At 33.6% G+C, this 27,144-nt stretch overlaps 2 protein-coding genes across 6 annotated transcripts in view; one reads left to right on the forward strand and one right to left on the reverse strand.

Moving 5' to 3' along the window:
• Positions 1–514: 514 nt before the first annotated feature.
• On the reverse strand, positions 515–8,334 carry LOC124535544 (nuclear RNA export factor 1). The gene is made up of 10 exons (XM_047111768.1): positions 8,041–8,334; positions 7,229–7,819; positions 6,922–7,112; positions 6,632–6,741; positions 4,472–4,508; positions 3,740–3,987; positions 3,374–3,542; positions 2,826–2,990; positions 2,475–2,629; positions 515–2,121 (listed from the first exon to the last, which is right to left on the reverse strand). The coding sequence occupies exons 1-10, from the start codon at positions 8,090–8,092 to the stop codon at positions 2,022–2,024; spliced, it is 1,818 nt and encodes a 605-aa protein (XP_046967724.1). The 5' UTR covers positions 8,093–8,334; the 3' UTR covers positions 515–2,021.
• A 941-nt stretch (positions 8,335–9,275) lies between these two features.
• Positions 9,276–27,144, forward strand: part of LOC124535876 (serine/threonine-protein kinase minibrain) — a 102,410-nt gene continuing 84,541 nt past the window's right edge. Inside the window, exons 1-3 of one of the 5 annotated variants that reach the window (XM_047112272.1) lie at positions 9,276–10,347; positions 22,873–23,051; positions 24,171–24,272. In XM_047112272.1, the coding sequence (XP_046968228.1) occupies positions 10,284–10,347; positions 22,873–23,051; positions 24,171–24,272 (345 nt within the window). In that variant the 5' untranslated portion in view covers positions 9,276–10,283. Of the gene's footprint in view, positions 10,348–19,226; positions 19,695–22,872; positions 23,052–24,170; positions 24,273–27,144 lie in introns of those variants that run through there. The other 4 variants (XM_047112275.1, XM_047112271.1, XR_006966836.1 and 1 more) reach the window with 4 other exon arrangements.

The following is a 27,144-nucleotide window of genomic DNA, read 5'->3' on the forward strand; positions in this document are numbered from 1 at the left end:
GAATATCAAAGAAAATATAGATTATGTTAAAATTAAAGATGAAATCTGAGTCTAAGTTTAGACACTTAGAAAACCTTCATTTGTGATCAGTTATTATTTTCACCATTTTTGCCACTAGCATGTTTTTTAACCGACTTCAAAAAAGGAGGAGGTTATCAATTCGTCGGAATCTTTTTTTTTTATATCATAGTAAAGTCGATTAACCTCAAAAAATCATTGGTTATATTTTCCGAATGCGGAAACGTTACTAGGGGCATTATTTATGAAATTCTCAAATCTCAGAAAAAAATAGATGTGTGTATAGACAATGCATAAATATTAATATAATTCAAATTTAAGTATAAAATAACATCCAATATTTTTGAATACCCTATAGTCTATCCAAAAAAAATCTTAAGCAACCTCCCTGCGAAGACTAAGCGAATCTCTATTGTATCGTTAACAATAAACAAATAATATTTTTATAATCAATGAGGTTTCTATGTATTCGAAATTTAAATAAAACAAATAAATTTAAAAATAAAACTTTTATTTTCTTAACTCGTAATCATACTAGGAAATTAGAAGTCATCCCTAAACACAACCCCGATACGGTGCAGGAGTGAGCCATCCTTCAGCCACGGCCAAGTTAAGCACCGTGACGACACCATGATACAATCGATAACAAGACGGCTAGCCCACAAGGACCTCTCCTAGGGGATCCGCCGTCTATTGCGAGGCGAGTTCCACTCACGCCATAAATATACCATGAGGTTACACAACCAAGTGTCAAAAAAATGTCAACGGATACCACGCAACCGGCCTTATTAGGACTTACGCTCTCAAACCAACCTGCGCCATTTAAACCCAGACCCCAAAGCGAACATATGATTGACTTAAACTATTTTTATTTCTAAAACGAAATTAGAGGTCTACATTTCTCTTTGTCAAATCGAAATAAGTAACACATTTTAAGAGGTATGAATTTTACAGTACACACGGTACATTTGAATAACACAAAAAAAATAATAACTTACGTTTTTTAACTACTACAATATTTTCACTTTTATGATATTTTTACAATTTGTAAAAGATTTATCAAATTATTTTATTTCTTAAGTTTTAACAACAATTTCATAACTATTCAAATCTAACTGACCACTATGTGTACAATACATTAAATATTTATTTTACACTGCAGTCTGTGTTTAAGTTACATTAGTCCAATAGAAAATTATTAAATTCAGACATACATACATATATCATATATTTACAAACAAAAAATCAATTATGTTAACTGCAAAAACTAATTCTATTCTATTCATAATTGCAGTCAGTACTTATTAATATTCCCAATTTTTTATCGTAATTTGGTATGAGTGTAAAATATAACAATAGTAAACTTTTGAGTCAATAAGCAGTGTTTGATTAAGCACTTATTTAAAGATTATTCATCTTCAAACGCTGCTCTCACAATTTCATATGTTTATTTTCAAACTACTAATAATTGGTGAATTCTTAAGTTTGTAATAATCATTAATATTGGAATTATATCACAAAGTAAAAGTGAAATTATATAAATTTTACCTACACATTGTTTCATAATTCTTTTATATATTGACAATTTGACAATGCATTTACATGAAGTAATATCAAATAATATTAGTATAATTTCACAATATAATTATAACAAACCAAAACCAAAATAAAATGTATCAAACATGTAACAAATGAATAAATTGTATACATTCATATTATTTTCAGATTTGTATGTTAATCGTAACTACTACTTACTAATTCACTCATACCAAAAATTTTAGAATATTAATTCCAGAAATATTATTACAATATTTTTTTTTTATTAATTTCACCAGCCATTTCTTTTTTTGGCGGTTTTTAATTTTTTTTTAATTTGATTTTAGATTCAATACACGCTGTTCCTCTTCTGTCTTCTTAATCTTAATCAAAACAAGAATATTTCGATTGAATTTATAAAATAGTTTTTATTAACAAAGGCACTGCCCAGTAAAGAGTCATTTTGTTCACTTCACAAAAGCCTCAGGTGGTATCTTGCCCTCTGATTGTAGTTGGTTAAAGATGAACAATGCTCGCTGATAGTCCCAACCAGTTTCTTGTAAACAACTGTAAAGAGAACACAAAGATAGATGAAAAATATGAACTACAACAACAACAGCCTGTAAATTCCCACTACTGGGCTAAAGGCCTCCTTTCCCTTTGAGGAGAAGGTTTGGAACATATTCCACCACGCTATTCCAATGTGGGTTGGTGGAATACACATGTGGCAGAATATCTATGAAATTTGTCACATGCAGGTTTCCTCACGATGTTTTCCTTCACCACTGAGCACGAGATGAATTATAACGACAAATTAAGCACATAAATCATATGAACTACAGTACATTGTACACTGTTTTGGGTAATGCTCGTCTGTACATATCCATATCTTAGTCTTATATTACTTAAGTTTGACTCACTTGATGCTCCAGTGCTCGTTCATGCCCGTTTGCTGGCTCAGAGTGGCCAGAATAGCGCGCTGCGTTTCGTCATGAGCGGGAGCGGGGGCGGGAGCGGGCGCGGAGACGGGGGCGGGCGCGGCCACACCCGCCGGTGAGGAACTCGATGCATCCTCCTGGTTAAAAAATGTTAAATGAAGATACTAAAATAACAACTAATACTGTCTACTATTTTATTTAATACTGAAGACATAAGTTGGTAAGCTTTATCGTAACCTTTTGTAAAAACAATTGAAGGTCTTTTTAAAACAAATTAAAATATTGGATAGATCTATTGGTACATTTTTGGGTATTTATGGACATGTGTCTTACCTGTTCCCTTGTAGTGTTAGAGACGAAGAGCATATCATTTGTGATAGAGAAACCTCCAGCACTGTTGGGTACTATGACAAATGTCCGGTGGAAGGACCGTGAAGGGTTGCCGGCTACAGTTGTCTCTTTGTACACTCCATTCATTGTTAGAACTATCATTGCTGGCTGTGAACAAAAAATTTATAATTAGAATGCTTACTAATAAATGAACTAATCTGACAAAATATGCACATATAACCTCTTAAACAGAAATAACTCCTGGCTATATTTTTATTATGTCCACATATTTTGTTCATTTAAAAATAAGGTTGTACATTTTATGTGGTATATAGAAATGACAAAACACAACAATTCAAAACAAGAAAGATTATTAGTATGCAATAATAAGCCATACTCAGTACACAATTTTATACAACACTATAGAGTTTAGATAAAAGTATGGAAAAAAAATGGTTAAAATGTTTTTGATTTTATTGAAGATGTGCAATCATTAAAAAGATATAATGTTTACATTAATATGATAAAAAGGAATACAAACAACAACTTACCGTGAAAACAAGTAAATCCACAGCAAAACTCATTAAATCATGTTTTGTTTTGGGCAGATCTGAGAGGAATGAAACAACTTGCAATCTACCCGTCCGTAAATATCTTCTTCTTGATTCTCTCTCTGTTATTCTTATTAAATTTCGGCTGTTTGATATGTATGCGTTCAATCTATAACAAGATTAAATTTATTTATATTGTCAACCATGCAGCATATTATTTCTTTTAATAAGTATATAACTTGACACAATATTGTAAAACATCATTTACTAAAACAGTAAATCTAACTGAACTATAAAGATAAAATTAAGCCTGAATAGGCTTTAGTCTAATGTTGCAAGCAAACTGTAGTAAATATAAATACAAACCTATTAGTGGGTGCATTTCTGTTATCATTGCTGAGATAGTTTGCTGCCATGGACATTGTAGCAGTCTCATGGTAAGCTTCCAGTAACGGTTGCCTTGACTCTGAGTCAAATATAGCAAAATACTGTGTTAGGAACTCTCTGACCAGGTCCTGGCCAGCAGGGTCGATAAGGAACGATTGCTGACACGGAGGAAGAGTCACATCTTCTGATACGTCGAAGCCGATCGCTGGAGGAAGATCCACGCCGTCCTAGATAATCAAATATAATCTTTAGAAAATAATATAAGAGATTCTGTATTACTATATAATTAGTTGCAATAGTGTTAGTGCCTTGATTAAATGTTATTGCTTATTACATATATATACTTTTATACTTACAATCAATACAAGATTACTCAATAAGATTTTATATATACATATTATTATTAGTTCTTATTGTAGTTTATGTTGATTATATAGTATAGACAACTTAGGTTCAGGTCAAAGTCCTGTCCTGATAAATATATTATGTATTCAAATATTACATGTATATATATTTCTAAAATTCACACATGAAAATGATAAAATTGAAAAAGAAGTAGTAGTAAAGTAAAATTTTTGTACAGTACAAACAGTTTGGTTTTAGAACAATTATAAATTTGAAATAAACTAATTAAGTACATAAACATCCAACTGACATGTATAATCTTAAATCAATATACAAACAAACTAGCACTACCCATATTCTACTTACCAATCTCACCAGTTTTGGAAATTTCTTCCGGACGTCGCTGGACATACAAACACGGCAAAGATGTTAAACAGTCTGAAACTCTTGTGATTCATTAATAACATTTTTTATCAATTAATGGACAATATCTGTTTTGGAGTATGAGAATCTCAGTACCGACAATAAATTATAAAAATTCAAAAAAATAACAGTTATTGTCCTTTAAATAATAACAGAATTATTGCTACACATTATCAATTAAGTGTACTTATGATCTTACTCTCTTGTCTTAGAATATAATTATTATCATGTACAGTAAGACGCAAAAATATACATTGGCAATGGCTAAAATAATATATCACAGAATTTCAAACTGAACCTCTAATAACCTCATATATAGAAAAACACACATGTCATTACAAAAATTTAAATTGCTTCAATTTTTGAACATTTGGGTAAGGAGCTTTAAAGGTTGTGGTTTGAAATTATATCATATAATCATACATGTAAAGCCTTCAATAACCAACTGAAACATTGGTGAGAAAAAAGTAAGTATAGACAAATATAATTGAGTTGTGTAGAAATGTGCCATACTACAGAAAAACTAATAAAAGTTTTTAAGCTTTAAAAGAGAAAACCACTTATTTTATGATTTTTACTATTACTCCATTATACATATTACATAATATTGTTTTTATCCTATAACATTAGTTTCCTTTAAATCTTAATAATTCATATTAGTGTTTCTGTTGTGTGGAACATTTCTCAAAAGCATTATTATTTTGATTATTTGAGATGGAATGATTTGTATTGATAATCTTTATCTTGCATATTTTTGAGGCTTACTGTACTATATTGATAATTTATCTGCTATAGAAAATGCTTTGCTTGTTCTAGTTTTCTTTAATATCATAAATATCACTAGTATGTGTATAAATTGCTACATCATAACATTGCATATAAAAAAAATATATTTTTTACAGAACAATGTTAAAATGAAGTTATATGTTGTTTTATAAACTTGGATACTTTAGTTACTTGATAATACTTCCACTCGCAAGCACAATGACACGTTGAAAAATATTGAATTGTATACAAGTTTATAGTATGCATTACTATAAACTTGTTATATTAATTTACTTTTTGTTATTATTTAAAATTGACTTAAAGCCTTTTTGCTAATAATCTTACGCCACAATGACCAGCACACAAAAACAAAACTGAGAAGAGAATAATATTTCAGGAGTAGATATGTAGTTATAAGATAGTATATCTTGAATATTAAACATATTTCTTAAGGTATTTTTAAAACACTACATTAGATAAAATTTAAAATTTTGTCAAGTAATGTATTACACAAGTGTTTACAAAATGTTATTGGTTTTTTAATTATCTGATTATTTATTGCAAACAGTCCAGTAACTAGTGAACAGATTTAATGCTATACATACTATAGACTTTATTATTAATGCATGCAAAGACTAGTACAAAGCTACATAACTCATATCCCAATGACTGTCAGTATTATGTCCTAGCGTAACACTTGTATACTCTACATAAATTCTACACTAACTATTTTTTGTACTAAGCAATATTGTTTGATGTTCATCTTTAAATATCCACATAATGATACTGTAATATGTATGAACAGAACAGTCTCCTAATAGTCAAACACATGAAATCACAGTATTGTTTAAATGGAATATTCAGTTTGGTCTTTTATTTTTGTTTAACTTCAAAACAAGAATTTATATTTAAGAATACTTTTATTATAATTGTATTTGACAATTAGTTACTTAACATAACATGCAAATAATATTTGAATTATTTTTTGTAATGCAGCACCCAGTCTATCTTGTTTAGTAACGGGACTTTGCAAAAAAATATTGTTGATTAATTGCAATATTAATTGTTTGTCTTGAAATGATTTATCAATCAAGTTTTTGAATCTTATGTATCATTTATACAATGATGAATTCCAAAACAGACAAATTGTAAGTCAAATTTCTTAGAATGATTTTTTAATGTACACCATCACCACACTACATTTTATTTGTTCTTCTTGCATATGCTTTCATAGCATCATCTTATCAATGCCTGGCAAATCTGATCAAACAGACAAGCTTATTTTTTACCCATTTTGTTCGTATTTCACAATGAATATGGATATAAAAATAGTATTACCTGACATAAATATCATGGTCATTGAACCTGTTCACCAGAGGATTTCCTTTAAGGTACAACTCCACAAGCTGAAGCGGCTTCAAGGGGTCCATGGAACCTAGGTATGGTATCTGAAACGAAATTTCATTTTTACATGTTTTCCATGGCATAAATTGTAAATGCTACCAACTATCACTATTACTAGACCTAGGGTTTGTACCCAAAACCTTAGAAACTGTTCTTGCAAACTAGCATAATGAGAAGAAAGGAAGTAATGTAAGATATATGCAAAAAAGTTAAGCTAAACTTACCCTGTTGTCACCCAGGTACAAAATTTTAAGATTCTTTAATTTTGTGGACAAAATCTTCATGTGTTCAATTCCATGAAGCTTGTTGTCATTTAAGTTTAAAGCTTCTAAATCGGGAATATTTTCTGCCATGATCTCAATTGCTGCCAACATGATTACTGGACGGAACAGCGCACAGAATATATCACTTAAATCTGAGGACAAAGTGATTAGTCACTAATCTAAGTAAACATGTCTGGTTATTTTTGGATGTTATTAAGAAAACACAAATTAATTCAAGAAAATTACACTAAATGTAGTGAATAATTACCTGGATCAGAGTGGAATTTCGTCAAGTCTAAAGCTTTGGTTGCGGGATTATATCTTTTTGCCATAGCAAGCTTCATTTTCTCCTTCATACCGGCATCAACATTGACATTCGGTACAGAATTCCTCACAATTACGACAAGCTTGAATCCATCCGACATAGCTATTTTTCGATCTGCATAGAACAGTTTCTCTGCTATTTTGACATCATCAACATAGAACACAGCTGCATTTCCATTTATTTTGTAGTAATGTGGAATGAATACTTCCGGTGAGATAAAGCCCAGCAGTGATCGTAGAACTACATCTTTATCATGTTTTGCTCCATATGGTATTATTATTTGATACCAAGGTAACAGACCAGGTAGAAACTTTTTTTTTGAGGCTGGTCTCGGTGCAGGCGAGCTTAGTCTCCCTCTGCCACGAAAACCCTTTCTGTTTGGACCCTGGCCGGCAGTTGCTCCCATGTCAATGTCACCATCCAACAAAAGATGCGATGCATTATTCCATGAGTTGAATTTGTTTTTACCTTTGTTAGTTCCAGGTTTAAAACTAACTCGCCTTGTGTTATTACTTTGAATACGGTCATCGTGTTCTGTAAATAATAAAATACAAGTTTTTACAAATGGATGTTTAAATAAATGATAGTGTAAGTATATACGACGCAAAATTCAGTTTCACAACATGTTTTTCTACTGTCACAAAGATGGATGCTAAGTTGAAAGCATAGGAGACAGGAAATCGTTCTTTTTTTTATATGAAAGCGTTAGGCATTATCACAACTAAATTATTTATAGAAACAAATATTTTTTTTACCAAAGTGTTCATTAGGTTTCCAATTTCTAATTCTTCCTCCACGTTTAGGCATGTTTACAAAAAATCCACGTTTAATATTCCGGAAATTTTCCACTTTGACGTAACGTGTTTCCACCAATGAAGAATATACTAAATTATATTTAAACTTAAATAATATATGTGTGAAATTTAAAACGTACAAATAACTTATATTTACTATATTTTTAGATTTAATTCCTTATTTTTGCTCGTTTCGGGGACGAAACAATGGCGACCGCGTTATACAGACATATAACCAAAAGCCAATGCGAGAATAGATAAAATATTATTGTCTATGATAAACTCCTTGAACATCTAAACAGTGTTACATTATTATGAAACTTAAATTCCACCAAACAAAAATATAACAAAGACTCAAAGCATCTACGTCAATTATTTTAATTTATGATTTATTATATTTCATTATTAGAACTAAAAAGCTTTTTAATAAAGCACATAAAATTTTTGTATTTTTATTTCAAAATTATTCGAATTAGTGTTGAAGTAAACATGTAAGTAATATAATTTATTTATAAGAACGAGCCATACAGGAATTACTATTGTCAATGTGTTAAAATTTTCACTATAATAATAGATTTTATAATAATCATTTTATTTATTAACGTATTTTTAATCAATTCTTAATTGTTGTTAATCAATTAAATCTTTGACGTATGTTTCTTTGAATATAATACTTTCTTTGACTATTTCCATCTATGTGTATGTTTTCCATTGCAGTATTTTATGTTTGTAATTGTTATTTGTCCTTTATTTAAATGTTCATCATATCACTCTTATCTTTTTGTGTCACAATAATTAAAACCAATATTACATCAAAATTAAGAAAAATGGCATTTTTCATTTTACTCATTTTCAGCGTTTCTACTAAATAACATAAAAAACTACCAAGCGGATGACAATATTTTTATAGATTTCATCTGATTTGTCTTTGGTACACGCTTGTAGCGTTTCATTATACGTAGATTTTAAAATCAAAGACTATGAGATGTATTTAATAACTATAAAGAGCCTTCTCTTACTGATTAATATAATATGACTAATAGTAGTGTAAATAGAAAATTACAATTAAAAACATTGTAAAATATGATATTATTGTGATTACTGTTTAAAAATCATTATTTGCTACTTTCATGTTTTAAAATGGAACGTACTGGCAACCATAGCGTTTAAAAATAAAAACGACCACAGACAAAGTTCGTGTGCTTTTCGTCGAGTCTGCCATGTTTTGTCCTACTTGTCGCGCTTGATCAACGCGTTCGCGATTTCAGTTAAAAACTATTATTTTACTGAATGTATCACGGGCTGTGTTTTGTTTACAAATAGTGTAGTTAAAGACTTTATAATTACGCTGATGTAACGTGAAGTTAATTAATTACTTTTGATACTTATGTGTATTATGGTGTAGTTCGCATTTCATCAAAATTGAAATTGTTCACGAGCTTGCTATTGCACCGTCGTGAATAGGGATTCCGCAACGATTTTAAAATCATAAAATTTTAGCTACTGTAATAATAATAAGTAAGTTAAATCCTGTGACGCAACCCACGTGCACATAATTTAACAAGCATCTCATGCACATTTGTTATTATTTTGTTCGCGGCCCGCGAGTTCGATTCGAGCCTGTAAGGATCGGATCGAAGAAGGGAAATCGTGTCGTCCGTCTTGCTCCCTCCCGTCGCCTTTCGTTCCGTTGCATTCATTCATTTTCATAAACCGAAATAGATTTTTTTCTTAAGTGTAATTGTTTTGGTGTGCGAAGAGCGGAGGATAGTGTTGGTGGTATCGGTGTGGTCTGGGCGCATTGAGCGCACACGTGACGACGGACGAGTGTTTGGGTGTTAGTCTGGTTACTGGTAGGGTTCGCGGGCGCCGGGCGCACGCTACAGTCCGCCTGCAGTGCGGAGCGCGGCGGGCAGCGAAGGTGAATCACCGCGCGGTGCCGTGTTGATCGTGCTTATTTACCCGCGAGTGCATCGTTAAGTGCGTGGAGCGGAAGTGCAAAGGCATGTGCGGCGCGGGCTGGCGCCGATGACATCGCCGTCCGAGGCGACGGCGTTTTGAGCCAGTGAGCGTGTGTTAGTTATGCCTCTTGGGTTATGAGTGTGTGACAAAGTTGTAGTGTATTGAGGACACTGGAGCCCCTAGACGGAGTTGGGCCCGCTGGGGCGGCCCTGGTGCTTCTCGGGGCTCCGCACGAAGGCAAAATGGCAGCGTGGAACCGCCACCACCATTTCAACATGCTCATGGATGAGAATGCCAAAAACAAATGTAAGTATAACAATTATGCATGTCTTCATATTATTACTTCAACTGAAGGTTCAGACTGATTTGTCTATAGACACAATTGTTAATAACATATTACTTTTGTTTTAATACCCTCACCATAATAAAGCTCAGCTCTACTAAAGAAATGAAAATACTGAAGGATTTTATAAATTACATACAATAACAGTGTCTTCTGTGACTCAATTTGGTTCATCTTATGATTGTTTTTGCACATGTGTTAAATTACACTTTTAGAAATGCAACGGACAGTCTTTTAATTCTGAGTTAATAATAAATATTTTTCTTTCTTTGATCAGAATATTAATAATGAATCTGGCTTGTTTATAGTACAATGAAATGTTGATATTAATGTCATGGACTGCACATTACAAAAAATCATTTCTTACATGCAAAGCTATTATTTATTTCAATGAAATTCCTCATAACAACAGGTTTTAGCAAGTACATTTTATATATAATGTATAGTATTTTTTAGAAAATTACACATGTATAAACAAAACTTAATTAAATATTTTTTAAATTCATATATTCTATTCATGATAGATGATAAATTAAAATTTTAGCTTGGCGATTAATGGTTTCTAAATTTTATAATTCAAAGCAACTTGCGAATATTCAGTTTCCTTTCGAGTATTAGAGGTGCATGTAAGATTTAGATTTTTGATACTATAATATTGTTAAGATGGTATTGACTATTAGGAAAAGTTACTTGAGCTTAAAGATCATACATGCAATAAGATTTCCATTAATCACATACTTGGCTAGGAGTCAGCATAAGCAGGAATAAACGGATAATTAGTATGTTGTCACTTGTCATTTCAGGAAGATATCTGTAATAAATGTAAACAAAATAATATGAAAGAAGAATTCATTTGCAGTTTAAATTGGGAAAGATACATGATTAACAGTAGATTCTCTTTCTTTTAATACCCATATATATCACATGGAGTGTGAAAATACAGTAGGGGAGGCTTTTACTCATCCATGGGATATTCGTAGATTATTTTATATTTTAATTAATTTTCTATATTTATATCAAAAATAAAAGGTATGTCTTCATAAATGATATGATTAACTTACCTGTTCAACTTGCTTCCATACACTTTTAACAATAAATAGATGCCTCGTGATGTTAGATATTTAATGAAATAGACATGATATAATTTTCCATACCATCACCTCTAGTGACATAACTGCAGGCTGTTTCCTGACTGTGTACACGGATTTACATTGTTGAATGCACACAGCCCTCTGTGACCTACCTGTGGGTATTGCCCTATATCCCTTTGACCTGATTTTCCTCTGGCGTTTGATTAGGGTTGAGTTACGGTTCGTTTAGACATAACTAATTTCTATTACATGAAACTTTACGGCTTCACAGGCGCATTCCTCTCAGATTATCTTCAGAGCACGTGTTTGTAATAAACAATGACGGTAAATATGACGTAAAAACGCAGCTTGCTAATACAAAAGAATAAATTAAAATCGATGTGGCGTATATGCGTCTATCGACATAAGACATTGTGGGAATAAAGAAGGTACCTACGAGACCGAAATGATTTTTTTTGTTACACCGCGAAGTTTATTTTGTGTTAAATTGATCGCTTCATGTAGCCTCGACCCCAAAACTGCTTAACGCGCGTCGACCTCCCCAACCTTTAACCTAATTCTGAGCTCAACCCTCGCAGATGGGTGCTTGCATTGATGCTTTTATTAGATAACACAACTTTTACGCCCTAACCCCGATGTAAGGCTGACAATATTAAATTGCTACACAATTATACTTATCACGGCTACAATACCCGTAAATTGAGTAAATCACTTCATTTCTTGTTGTTTATTTACGATACGGGCTGCGGGGAACTGAAACCGAATAACAATACGCATCCGAGAGATAAATTTATAGCCACATAGAATCCACTCGTGGAGCGTGGCCCAGATGTAACGAGGGCTGGCTAGGATATAAAAAAATATTGACTTTCCTTTCGTTTTTTTGGGTCACGTGTCGATTTTCATAATTATGTGATAAGTAAATATACGATTCCATTTAATGGTGAAGCTCGGATTCTCTCGCCTCCCACGCTCTTGGCACTCCATTGAAGATCGTTATGCCGGATCTACCTAAATAAAACAAAGATTGTGCTCCCGATACCCAGTTTCTAGGAATCTGTGACCGGTCACACCGATTTGGAACACACGAATTAAACGATTATTCAATGACTTCATAACAATTCTTTCACTATTAATTTGCTTGTTTTATTTTTTTTTGCACTAAAACAATGAAATGTTTAAAAATTGGACATCACTAATTTACATTATGTATGTTATGGTTTTTACTGTGACATTTTTTATCGAGAATTTACCATTGACCTTGTCCCAACTCTTGAAAGCCTTAAAGTTATACTTGATAAAGTTTTTGTTCCTTTCGTGTAATTGTTTATAATAAACTTTAGTCGTATTCAAAATGAAGCTTTGCATCAATTATAAACAAAGGAAAGATATTTTTTTAATACAGTTCTACGTTCATATTATGAAATAATCTTGTCAGCTCAATGAACTTTTACATGCGAAGAATATTTTAATTTATATATCTATAATGGAATAGTGAGTTTGATTCATAAAATAATTCTATGGATTTAAATTAAAGTTATTATAGGCATAAAATATCTATAGCGAATTGAATGGGAATTGATTTTTTTGCTTACCGACAAGAAATTAAAGCGTGTTTTCATAAAAATAATAGAAACTGCAACAAAAAAATGATTCGTGTCATCGAAAAATAAACTTATTAAAATACGTTCCCAAATGGGACAGGAGTGCCAAATATTTACAACAGTTCCTAAAGCGGCGTTTAAACCCCGCGATCAACTTTCATTCACCGACAGAAAGTTGTTGCTATGCGGATGTCGGCCCCACGGTGCGCTGTTGCTATTAAACCAAAACGCTCGTGCAACGGGCGTCATGTAGATGATATCGTGTTTCGAAAGTAACCTGCTATAGTTTACTTGTTTTAAACGTTTTCTCATTTCCATTGGCCCGTTTACTTGTCTCCTCGTTAAGGCTAAGTAAATCAAAGTAACTGCCAATATTGCAATGAAATACGATCGTAATTCCGAAGCCGTATTTCATTCAACCATTGTAACGAGAAAGTGATCTCATAGATCAAACTTAGTACTGTTAACTTATGATAGTTGACTAAATCAGCTTTCGTTAATAACACTAGTTTTTAATCATATACTTGAGATTTATTTTGTATAGTTATATATTTATAACGAAATTAGTAGTATAGGTACGTATATTAATGTTTGTACATTTCTATTACATGAAATTTCATTAAATATGCTGTACGTGTAATGGATTTAGTTGGGGTCCTTATGTCATTTAATATAATAATAGTCCAAATATTTTTAAGTTTCTTTATAATAATCTGAGCTATATAAGGGATATCTTTGAAATAGTAACTTACCAAGTGTAATAGTAATAGATTACCAAGAATAGAAAACATTGTTTGATTTTTATATAGCGGTAATTTATATCGTATCTTACAAACACATAGGTAAAGTTGGATATTTAACGGTAACCATTTAAGTGGCCATATCTCAGAAGCGATGTAGTCAGGCCGTCTCGACGGTGAATGGTCACCTTTCTCCGACACACAGTCTAGACGATTCGGCTACAGCCCGTGAATGAAATTCACATTGGAATGCGGAACAAATTTATTGGACCCTACCAAAACTCACCGGTAACACAAATTATTAGTTTTTAAACATTTTAATCGGGTTACATTTGGTTCTGAAAATGCATTTAAAATTCGTTATACCGTAACTATTGTAAAGGTTTTTAATATTGGCTATGTCGGTTACTCAATTTTTGATCGGATTTTCTATTAGAAAGATTTCGCAAGAATGTAACGTTAATACGCGCGCGAGTGTTATCACAATCATTACATTCACAGACATCTTGTTAATTTTAATTATTGAAATTTTGAATTGAAATTGAATGTGATAAATTGGTCTCATTATATGTAATATCGTTATTCATATGGTTGATTTATATAATGAAAATATTATTAATAGAGTTCAATAACAATCTGCGGTAGGTGAACGTGTGGTGTGCGAAGACAACGCGTGGGCCACCGAACATTGTGTGGGTATTCAGGTACCCGATGCAAATGGCCAAGATTTCTCCACTGTCGACGCTCCACTCACACTCGACCCATTATATTTGCGGCCACGATTTCATTGCGCACCGACAACCATTTGCATTTTAATTGGATTTAGTCTCGCTTACATATCATACGCTTGCTTTGTCGTTTCCGACGCTATTTCCAACGTACCGACAGTCCGCTAAATGTTATCGCAACTTCGAAAAACCACCTGACAACGAATCAATTATACGTGTACTCATACGAAGTCGTCGACGATATTTGTTATAATGTTTTAAATTGTAATCTCACTCGACGTGGAGAATTGTAGTACGGGATTTGTAAATTTCACCTGATTTCGCAACTACGGTTGGGTTCAATCGTTTCATTTTTCAAAGCTATGTGATTTTAATTGATTATACACGTATTACGTGATATAAACTGGTCACGGTTTCGATGAAAATAAATACTTTGTTAAGTATTATTATAAGGCGCGGTGTTGGCGGAGTGTGACGAGTCAGCCCTAAAGTGCCCCTCGGTGTCAACGACCGGCCGCGAAGGTTTTTGCGCGGCGAACGGTGGTTTATTTTAATACATAATTGAATGAGTATGGAAAGTCAAAACTCAACGACGGAAGTGATTGTGAACCTACGTCAGTTTAATATAATAAATAATCTTTATTTGGAACGTTTTATTTTATTAAGATCGACTAAATATCGATATCATTGCTTAGGGGTTGCGACATATTTTGAAAGAGTAATTTTCCCTGATCGTTGCCCTATTGAAATCGACGATATTATAAGACTAACCTGCTGAGAAATAATCGTCGTTAATGGTCTGATTATGGTCAACGTCGGGGTCCGCTGATGAGGATAATGGAGTATATTTCGCAAATGTAGATTACTAAATGTATAAGTGATTTGATCGGTGGACTTCTTTCAGCTTCTGACAGCTCATTGCGAAATTGTACGGGAGTTTCTATATTATGCAAATACTATTATGCAACTACACAGTTTGTCATTGCTAGTCAATTTACTTCAATCCGTACAAGTAAAATTATGTAGGTATAACTGTATTAAGACCCTTCATGTTACTTGTAAATGAAACTTTATAAATTTCAGACAAGCACAGTTGTAAGCAAAATATCGCATATGTCGTACCTGTATAAATTTAACTATAAATGCTTTAAAATAATTGTTATATATGGAAAATTCACCAGTTCACATCCCAGCGGGCCCCGCGTCGTTGACCGATAGTTTTTGCACCGCATTGGTGGCCGCCTTCGCAATCTAGAGCAACCACATCTACGGATGCTGGTAAACATTAACTGTTCTGAAGTCTGATCAATTGTATCATGTTTCACATATTCATATACTTCAAAGTTACATGGTTAAGTTAAATCAAGGGTTGATATCTACATATATATGTTTTTTTAATGCATTGGACTATGTACATACAACTTTCAATAATTTTTACATTCTAAAAGAATTCTCCATTCTTTTATTAGTAATTTGGCTGCAAATAAAAATGGTTGCAACATTGATGGAAATGACCCGTATATTCGATTTATTACGTATTGAATTATAAATGTAGACTAAAATGAAGTTTGAAATAGCTCAGACAAGTCTTGAATACAGAGTGTATTTTAGAACTTCCAGATTTAAGTCTTGTCGACAGGGTCTAAAAATAAGTAAGTTACTTAAATTATAAGTGTATTTGTTGTAAGTTTCAAAAGTGTAATATTTGCATAAAATACCAACAATTTGCGGCAATAAAAAACAAATGTTACGTGATATTGAGCCCAAAATGATACCTGTCGTAGAATTACCCTTCGGGTACAATTAAGTCGATATTTTCTGACTCATCGGTAACCTAATATATCGGAATAATCTCCTAATGTTCTAAAGGAGAGAAGGTCCTTATCGCATCAGTTACCCTCTTAACAGCTAGATTTGTTGGTTAGTTTCAGTTATCCTTAAAAATTATGCAACATTCCTTTTTTATTCGTATACACACAAGTAACGGCATAATTAATCTGGTTATTCGATAAAACAATAAATTTTCTTTTGTTTAGAAGTGACAAAAATCGCGCCAAAATACACATCCATCTCTTGCACTACTACAACAATATATTCATCAATGATGCGATACAATCGCGTGCGGTGGCGTCGATAACGGCGCGGGCGCGTTGTTTTCGCGCGCACCTCACGGGCCCCGGGTTAACGGCCAGACGCGCCGGCCGGACGTTAAACCTGCCCGGGACCGGCTCGCGGCCTCGCTGCCTCGCTGCCTCGCTCACTCGATCTGCAGTTACATGGACCCCGGCGCTGGCTCTAGTTTAACTTATTGTACGATGTATGCATTGTGCATTTTGAATTTCGAACTACCCTACCCCCGGGGATGAGCGATTGTAATATTTAATAACTATCGTGTTTGTTTTAAGTTAGGAAACCAATGTGTATTTGTTTTCGTCTGGTTTTGCTGCGCAAATATGACAATCGAGTATTTAAAGTCTGTAAATTTCTAAAAAGCAATAAACAAACTTTACAATTACAAGTTTACTTGAGTAAATTTTTTTTTACAAGGTTAAGGTCTGTTCTCTTTAAAGCCTATTGTTCGTTAGTAGCCAAAGGAACCCGTAAATATGTTTCTCGATACTGACAACGATCACATAAACAGACAAGGTCAAACAATAGCCTGAATTCTCAGTATCCGATATCGGATATACCTAAGATGTCTAGGTAGCCAAGCGTCTTTCTTTAATTCGTGGAAGGTCCAAACAAATTTTAGAGCTTGTTCTAGTGGCCTTTGTTAATGAGATAGAAACAAAACGACCTCGAAACTAAGATTATATTCTTTTATTCGAAATATTTATTTTCATAGATTATATTATATTTTTTTGCGACTTTCAAGAACGAAGGATAACGATGATTTGTTTAAACTGTGTTCATTCTTTTGTCACACACGAGAAAACTGTTTATTATCGTACATTCGTTCTTATAAAATTCATATGAATGATGTAAAGAAAAGCAGTTTAGAGGTTTTATTTGACAGTATTTGGTTTTAAAATTTAATATCATCTTTGATTCTTTTGAAATTTATATTTTAAGTTATAATTTTAGATTCGTTAATCGTGTACAACACAGTTATCGATATCATAAATTTCGAAACGTGGATAATATAAAAATGTAAGGTTTTATTGCCTCGAAAGTTTTAATTGAATATGGTGAAAATATATCGCTTATATAAAATACCTAATTAAGATTGAATATCAAATACCTTGAATGTAATATATGTGTGCAATTCAAGGGTATCAAGTTTTCAACATTAAGTGGCGTTAGTTTTTAAATGTATATTATATGTATATACGTGCAGACTGCACGTATATACTCGCATATGTTGGCATAGAAACAAATATGTCCTTACTCATTCAGCAATACGCATGACTGTGTTAAAATAATAATATGCAATACATGCACTCTGCATTTACCTAATCCTACACTATTGGCATGTAAATATTTGTATTTGTCTTGGTTAATATTTTATGGCTGAATGTAATGTATGAAAGCGTTAGACCTCTGTCTGAGGGTGTTTATCTTTAATCGATGTTTGCTTGTAGCTATTTTCATTAAAAAGGATCCCTAAAGTTTTGATTCCACTGAAATAGATGACAATTATTTCTTTTGAAATCTTTTTAAACTTCTACTAAAATTAAACCACATAACATTTGTATTTTAATTATAATTTTGACGATTATCGTTTAAAGTAGCTACTTAATGCCGTCGATATTTGTTATATTTTGCTTACTGAATTAAACTCTTTAATTTTCAATAATACTTAATTATTTGAATCGTTTACTCTCTTCAAACAATCCTTTCTAGACTTATTATTATGACGAACAAAACTATAACTATTAAAGTTACTGTAAGAATATGCAAAAGATACGCATATCTTGTCATGTCATGTGTTTAGCTTGTCTACCCCATATAAATCTTCCAGGCGCACCATTCTCCTACCTAAGTAGCTAATAGAAAACTCGCTGAATTATTCACAAGCCGAAGACTAAGTAATAAGAGCTCCCGAAGACGTTGGCGGTCGATATGTAAAAAGATGAGATCTATTCAGGAATAATATCCTAGTGGGATTGTTTACGGTGCGGCTCTGTTCTCGTCGGGATTGTGTTGTACTCGCGAGTCGCTAGTTTGCCCCGAGCTCAGACGGGACGGGTGTACTCAGGTGGAATGGAGGCACGGAACGTCTGCGTCGGTGCTTTTTCATTCTTTGTTTGCGTTGAGGATTTGCATACAATCGGAGAAATTGCGTGGCTGGCAGCAGCCGGGAAAAAAGGAATTCGTGTAGTTTTATGCATATGACTGTTCGAAGTGCCGGCCCTTACTTTTTCTTTAATGCTCCAGGACTGGCTTGAATATAGTATTCATCACGTTCATTCCATGTTTGAACGGTAATATACCGAACCGAATGCTAATCATATACACAGTCAATGATATGCATATCTTTGTGTACATCCTGTTTTTATATTTACAAGATACCGATATCAATGATAGTAAATAAAACGCACTGGAGCAAGCCGTACTAAGGTGAATCCTTCAACGATAAAAATCACCACAGTCCAACATTGACGCGTGTGTCACCTGAATCACGTGGTCTTTCGCTCAGTTATTACTTACAAGCGCGCGCTATTATAGAATGCGCGTTAGTCGTGTCGGGCCGCCCGCGCCGCTCGCCGCTGTACCCTCGTTATCGCCGGTGATATTGACAAGTTACGCGTTCACAACACAACAACTCCACGTGTATAAACATTGTTGCACAACAATAACATGCGGCCGCCAGTGACGCGCAAGGACGCGCCGGCACCGACGTCGACCATTATGGTAGATAGTTAAATACACAACTACGCACCCACGCCTCGAATTCCACGTTAAATTGACAAAAACGCGCAATCGAGATGGGACTGTGGCGAATTCGGATCTACGATAGTGGTTCAGTGATAGAAGTGTTTCTTTGTTATGTGAATGTTATGTGGTCTCAGCGCTTTTGTTTTGACACCAAATGATTCAGTTCAGTGATAAGTTCTTTGTTCAGTGTTCCTTCCTATCGAATAAGTTTCCGAGTACATATTGGATTCTTGGGATGTCTACTACAAAGGAGGAAGAAGTCCATGTCTGTAAGTCTTCGATTACTTCGAAACAAAATATCAACAAAAATCAATTTAAACTATTTTAGAAATTTTCCTTACAGGAAATACTAATTATTTGAAATGTGGACGTCGTTATTTACACTAAGTTTATCTCGAAGATTGCTAACTTACATAGCAATCAATAGACCAAATTTAATAATTAAATAGATTAATAATTAAATAGATAAATCATTTTAAATAATACTTGCTTTTCACTGTTAAAAAATATTTAATAACGTTGTTCAAGTACGCATAAATATGGAAGCGTATCAATAATGAAAATTATAAATCATTCGAAATGTGTGGGAAACTAATAAAAGTCAATTTTATTTTACTTTAATTAAACAGTATCTATCTTATCAAATGACTTCTGCGAATAAACTGTTATAGTAAATTCCATCTGTGCTTGCGTCATCTTCATGTCATGAGATTCTTGCCCTTTGCTATGTTAATTTTTTATTCGTTATATTAAATGTAACATAATTTAGGATTTGATAACAAAATCGATCTAAACTTAAAACGGCATTTGCAGTTCGATAAACAGCGAAGCAAGTTATTTTGCACCTCCCACGCTAACCTATCGCCGGTTAGTCGCATTCCACGCATAGCTACCACAGGTTGTCGGCCGGCACTGCGGCTGGTTTGAACGCCTTGCAATGGTGACGTAGATCGTCTCGGTGACTCGGCGTACCATCGATACATGACGCCCACACCCGCCCTCCGCTCATAACAAAACAGAGCTCTTCGGGCATACGGATTGCTGTCTTAGAGCTCATCTTAAATTGGACAAAATGCTGCGCAGTTTAAACTCGCTACAGTATCGGCACGAGACCGTTTCATTCTATCGCCTCTGTCGTACAGCAAACAGACACGTGCCCCTAAAATTAGTTTTGTTGGTATTAGATTAATCATGAATTTGAATAGGTATTGTTTTTAAGAATTATAATGATAATAATAATAAAAATATCTTTACGTTATAATCAAACAATTATCATTCAGTATTACCAAAAAGTGATGATTAAAATACTTGTTTGATAATATTATACAATAAATTCAGGCATGTTGTATAAATTTCACATAAAGATTTACTTTAAAAAAACCGATACGAGAATACAACAGGAATTACGTTTTTTTACTCAATCACATCCAATTACTGAATATTTCTATGAAAATGAACATGTGCATTACGTGACATACCTAAAGAAGCGTACACACGACAACGTCATACATATGCTCGCGCAGCGTAACGCGTTTCTATAAACTACGCAGTTGCCGAGATCACATGTGATAGCATGCGAATAGTTGCACATGCAGCGCGTGAGTGTGATAATAGAAAGGCTTGCTTACTTGCCCGTTGACATGGCGCATGGCTGTCTCCTTGTTTCATTTTTTTATTGTTGGCACTCCACTCATTCGTTAATAAAAATCAATAAAATGTACACAGCATAAATATTTAAGAGAAGTAAATGTCTCTTAAATTTTTAATCTGGCCAAATTGTTCCAATAGAAATAAACAATTTTCTCCTCCAGCAAAGCGTAAAAATTGTTCGAGGAGTGTGTACGACAATAGTTTAGAGGGTACCAATCGAATCTGCAATCTTTAAATCGCCAGACATCTACAGCCGTCGTTTCTTCTGTTCAGTTGTACAAAAAAATCATTGATCAATAGCTAAAACAACGTCTAGATTAGCACAATGGTATTTATTTTGTTTATAGAATTACGAATAATGGTTATTTAATGATTTAATGTTTTCTTTCTGTTCAACGAATTAATTTTTAATTTACATAAGTACGTAAAGTAATGCGAACTTACAAGACGTTAAACAAACTTTCCGCTCTGCAAAAGTCGCCTTGAAATAAACGAGTGAGTCGAACGGTGGTGTTTTATTATGAAATGTCACGTCGTGCCAGACGGTACATAAATAAGTCTGAATTAACTCGTCTGCGACCTCTGTTTCCCTCTAACTTAGCTCTTACACCTCGCCCGTACTGGCTGCTTGGTAACTGGTATAAAACAATTTAGATAACAATCAGACTTACACCTATAGCTTAGCCAAACATATTTCGTACATATAACTTACAGGCCATAACTGACCCGTATTTTATAGGGCAATCAGTTTCACAACTCCAAAATTTTTATTGCGTGACAAAGTTAACGCCAAAATAAATACAATCAGAATATTTTATGTTGACATGCAATAACCTAAGTTAATTGAATTTGATGTTTCGATATGTGAGCAACGGGAAAAATTAACTAAATCAATTCAATAGAGGGTCTTTTATTTGAATTGAACGAGTTACTTTTAATTACATAGTATATTTTAAAAAACAGCAACATGACATAAATACCTTTCAACTCTACTTTATAAAGTAACAAGTAGCTTTAAAAACTTTATTTCAACATCATCGCTGCTGCGTGTACATCGTTTATGTGAAGTCAATGCCCTAAACATTTTAGCAATCCCAATGGGAAGCCACCGAGAAATACTTAGTGACTTGTTCCAAGCTCGGTGAACAAGGAATATGCGATGAAAGTTTATAAAGATTGAAATGTACTTAGAGGTTGACAAGTCCGACACAATGTAAAACACTCAGGGATCGTTGGAAGATTGTCGAAGAAGAAAGTATTCCAAGCCCAACGATACATAATCTACTCACAGTTAATGTGGTGTGATATAGTCACAGACTAGACAAATATAATTTAATTGTTTGTAGTTAGGATAATACAAAAGCTCTTCCAATAATTAGTTTAAAAAATGTTAGTTTCTTGATCTTCACGGAAGACACGAGTCATGGTGAATACACATAAAAATGATTCACACGCTGTGGTACAATTTGGCGACGAGTGGGCGAGGAAGGTGAATGAGGTTCGCTAACGTGGATTAGCATGGGTTGATTGACATGCGCCACTCGAGACATCGATCTCTTGACTATATTAAAGCGTAAACTATTTGTATTCTGTTCATTAGGTAACGCTTTGTATTCGCCCTTATAGGCCTCAAGGCGCGTATACCATGACGTTGGGTTTTTTACTAGCGCTTAAGGTGATTAACTTGCGACTCGACCTGACTCGACTTTACTTAGCATGTATTCTTACAATATTTTTCATAATTGTGTTTGTTATTCTTTAGATAATTTGAAATGGTCAATATTTGTTTTGTTACAGTGGGCGTGGTCGGCGGCGGCATGCCGGAGGCCGCCGGCGGCGAGAGGCGACACGTTCCTCTATACGGTCGGCTGGTTGCCGAGGAGCAACTCGCCTCCATGAGCGCGCCTTCGGACATTCAGGTGAGCGCCCCAGTGCGCAACCCAAGAGCTTTCAGGCGCTACCGTACCCCCGCCCAGGTAAATGATGCACGAGGCAGTTTGGGCTAACACTATTATACTGGGGTTTGCGATTAGGATGTTCCATTATCAATGCTAAAAAAACAAAGTTTACCAGGCATTGTAATAATAGACTAGAATAATCTTTAGCATTTTGACGAATAATAATTTATGTCAATTATTATTATAGAAAAAGATATGACCGTACTCTTTAAAATGTGTATTAATTTCCTTGAAATGCGTACGGTAAGATCGTCCCATTGTTTTATTAAAAGGTCCATTAACAATACTGTCAAGCTAGACATCACGCCCAAGTAAATAAATTATCTCTCAAACAAAGTACCACTAATTATCTACAAGTTCCCTTTTCTGAAACACTGGATGTATTTGAGTGTTAAGTACGGACCAGCCGTCGCACTATAGATAATTCTTGTCTAGACTTAGGTAATTATTTAATGGGCTCGACTACAGTTTTTTCAGTGAAAGAATTTCGTTCGTTTTGTTTTTATTAACGTTTGAACTTAGGGTATAATAGCTCATGTTGTAATTTTTAGTTTCAGTTGTAACAGATTAAATACCTCGAATCTAAGTAAGTTTAAAAAAAAACGATTGTTAAGTTATTTTCAAACCTTCAAACTGTCTCGTGTAGAATGCTTTCATACACTATGATCAATCGCATCGATTTGATTAATATGTAAACATTTTAAATAGATTTTCTGCTTACTTATCACACGACATATAAAAGGTCTATTATAAAAGTTTATTTATTGATATTTACGAATATGTACGCATTCGATTTCATTTACTTATAGTTTTCTTTCACATTTCATAATTAATTTTGCACTGATCATCAAATATTTTTAAATATGTAGATTAGATTTTTTTTTGCACTAGGTGATAAATAATACGTTTAGATACTATATTATAAGCACTCAATAATTTATTTAATATAATTGATATAATTTTTTTTAATTAAAGTTATATTTTTTATCTTCCTCTTAAGCATGCGATATTTGTCTTGTTTGTTTAAATCGGGAAAGTGCCTGTAGCTTCGATTGTCCCGCTTTGTTTTCTGCTATGGTTGCTTACAGTGTGTATTTTTAAATTGTAAAACATCTCATTAAAATTTCTCTTGTCTAGGCTATGCAAGCTCGAATACCGCACCATTTTCGGGACCCTTCAACAGCGCCGTTAAGGAAACTTAGCGTCGATCTCATCAAAACATATAAACACATAAACGAGGTGAGTGACTTGTTATTATTTATATTAAACAAACACAGGTGGAAAGATCAACTCCAATTGCAGTTCGTGTGATTCGAACTACGCGTTGTTTTTTTTTTCATTTTATATACATAATGCCTCGTTATCAATTTTTTTTGTATCGAATCCCAAATTTTGCGTCGGAAGTAAAAAGTCATAACCTTATTTGTTAACGAATTAGCCGGACACATTGCATTTAGAGATGATCTATTTAGCCGAAATTCTAAATATAGCCGAAAGTAATTTGATTGAACATTTACATATTCAATAGGTGTTTGTATTTTATTTAAGGAACACTTACTTAATTGTGTATTAACTTCCTATACACGTAGTCGGTCGTTGTAATGAAAATCAAATTATACATTTCCCTAACGAATGCCTTATAATAACTTATATCCATTGTTTCATAGTAAACCTATGCTTTACCTTAACTATTGTATTATTTATCGGAAATGTGATAAGATCTTTTTGATAATAGTAACGTACACGCGTGCTGCGTACTGCGTACTGCACGGTCAGTTCGACACGACAAAAATGATTACCATTGTGTACGTAAGTTTGCAATTTGTAAAAATGAAACTTTATAATAACCTTTTATTTAATAAGTCGTATACAATTGGAGAAGTATTAGCATTCAAAGATTAATTAAACTAGCGAAAGTTGACAGGTGTGCTTTTTTCTTTATATATACCAAAAGCTATATTATAGCTTTAATATAAGTATAGCTTTATATAAGTATAGCTTATTAGTATTTCGGCTGCACCACCATTTACCGGCGAGTTATTACAATTGGATAGCATGACAATCTTACCCACGAAAAAATAGGTACTTACATATCTAAATTTTCGTGTTGGTCATTCAAACGCTGTCTCAGATTTAGCAATGTACATTTTCAACATAAGATATTTTATAAACAGAACTAATTGACTATTTTATCGCGATTCATATCGTCTCAATTCGATTATTGTTTGTAATGTCGTATGCGGAAATCGTTTGTCGACCTTGCTTTGGGAAGCTGAGTTCGCTAACCTTTGTGATAAATCTCGAAAATATACGTCACTATTACTCATTGAATTGAAATATTTGCACCCAGTGAATAATTCATCATGAATAAAATCATTGTTTATTATTCTTCAAAAACAAACGAATAACAAAATAAAATATAGTAATAATAAAATTTTAGACGATTTTCGTCATATAATTACTCGACCACATTGTATACTTGTAAGAGTCGAGATGGCCCAGTGGTTAGAACGCGCGCATCTTAACCGATGACTGCGGGTTCAAACCCAGGCAAGCACCGCTGATTCATGTGCTTAATTTGTCTTTATAATTCATCTCGTGCTCAGCGGTGAAGGAAAACATCGTGAGGAAACCTGCATGTGACAAATTTCATATAAATTCTGCCACATGTGCATTCCACCAACCCGCATTGGAACAGCGTGGTGGAATATGTTCCAAACCTTCTCCTTAAAGGGAGAGGAGGCCTTTAGCCCAGCAGTGGGAATTTACAGACTGCTGTTGTTTGTATTGTATACTTGTTCAGTCTTTTGTTACCATTTAGGAGAATAAATGGCGAATTAATATTTATAGGTTTATCAAAAGTATATATTACCTATCGATTTTAGTGTGAAAATGAATTGATATAATTGCGCAAATGATATGTATAGCTCCCGGCTGTTAATGACGCTCCAGCACGTGTTACATCTGACCTTTGGATCACGTGGGCGTGAGTTTTCACTGCAGCGTAGGACGACCGCACTGTAAACCTGAATGTACACAGGATTACTTATGCGAAAATTCGACCACCCTTGTGAATCTTCACGTGTCTTTATATCTAGATGATTCTATGTTAGTAGAATGCAATGTACCAATAAGCCAAGCCAGGCCAATATAAAAGTAGAGAATGGCTTAGTCAGATGATATTTCAAATGAAAAGTAGATAGTAGAGTTTAATGTACTTTCAAGGAAGGAACAAGTCCTTACCATTATCAGCATTATCCTCATCATCAGCCAATTGCAATTCTCTGCTGGACATAGGGCATTCTAAAGGTGCGCCAAAGCTCCCGGTTCGTCGCCTTCCGCATCCAGTCCAATTCAGATATAAATAAAACTGCATTAGAACAGATCTATTTTTATTTAGCAATTTTTGTTTAAAGTAACATCTTTAACTAGTTATTTTACTGTTTTTATTTCATTAAAAAGCGAACAGAATGATATAAAGATACGAAATATCGTTTTACTGCGTCAAGTACGTATTGGGTGGAAGGTCAGCCTCGCCTTATAATTTCACGCTGCGTCACAGTGTTTTCCACAGGGAAGTTGCCCTCCAAATGGAAGTCCGAGAATCGATTATACATATAATACTATAGTCTATGATATACGTTGTTAAAATCTAATTAGTGTAATTCCGATACAATCTAATGTTTTGTCTATAAATATCAGGTACAATCTTTTATGACAATGAAAATAAAAACGTAGCAACTTCAAAACATTTACTATTCCTGTACAAGAGTCGGACAATTAATCTTAGCGTTTGAGACACGTGGAGTCTCCCCTTCGAAAGCGCTCTATTTATTTTTAAACATATTATTAATAGGCTATATTCTATTTACGTTTGAACGTGGTCGTTGCCCTATTTGGTTGTTTACATGACGCCATAGCCACGCGAGTTTGATACCAGCGGCTTATTCATCGGTGCATCGATGATATGATTTATTGACTTTGTTTATTTCAAGTATTTATCATAGTAATTGCTACGTTTCTATTTCTGATTTGACCTACAAACTTTTTATGTAAATAAGTATATTTCGCCCACGTTTTTTCGGCCTACATAAGTGATTTTATAGATTTG

The sequence above is a fragment of the Vanessa cardui genome, chromosome 15, assembly GCF_905220365.1.
Source record: "Vanessa cardui chromosome 15, ilVanCard2.1, whole genome shotgun sequence".
Lineage (NCBI taxonomy): Eukaryota > Metazoa > Arthropoda > Insecta > Lepidoptera > Nymphalidae > Vanessa > Vanessa cardui.

Bases quoted from the DNA above. Each gene is read 5' to 3' on its own strand.
- LOC124535544 (XM_047111768.1), bottom strand. From the start codon at position 8,092: ATGCCTAAACGTGGAGGAAGAATTAGAAATTGGAAACCTAATGAACAC. The intron at 6,742-6,921 runs GTAAGTTTAGCT...ATTTCGTTTCAG, and splicing joins TGTACCTGGGTGACAACAGG to ATACCATACCTAGGTTCCAT. The intron at 3,543-3,739 runs GTTTGTATTTAT...ATCTTGTTATAG, and splicing joins AGAAATGCACCCACTAATAG to ATTGAACGCATACATATCAA.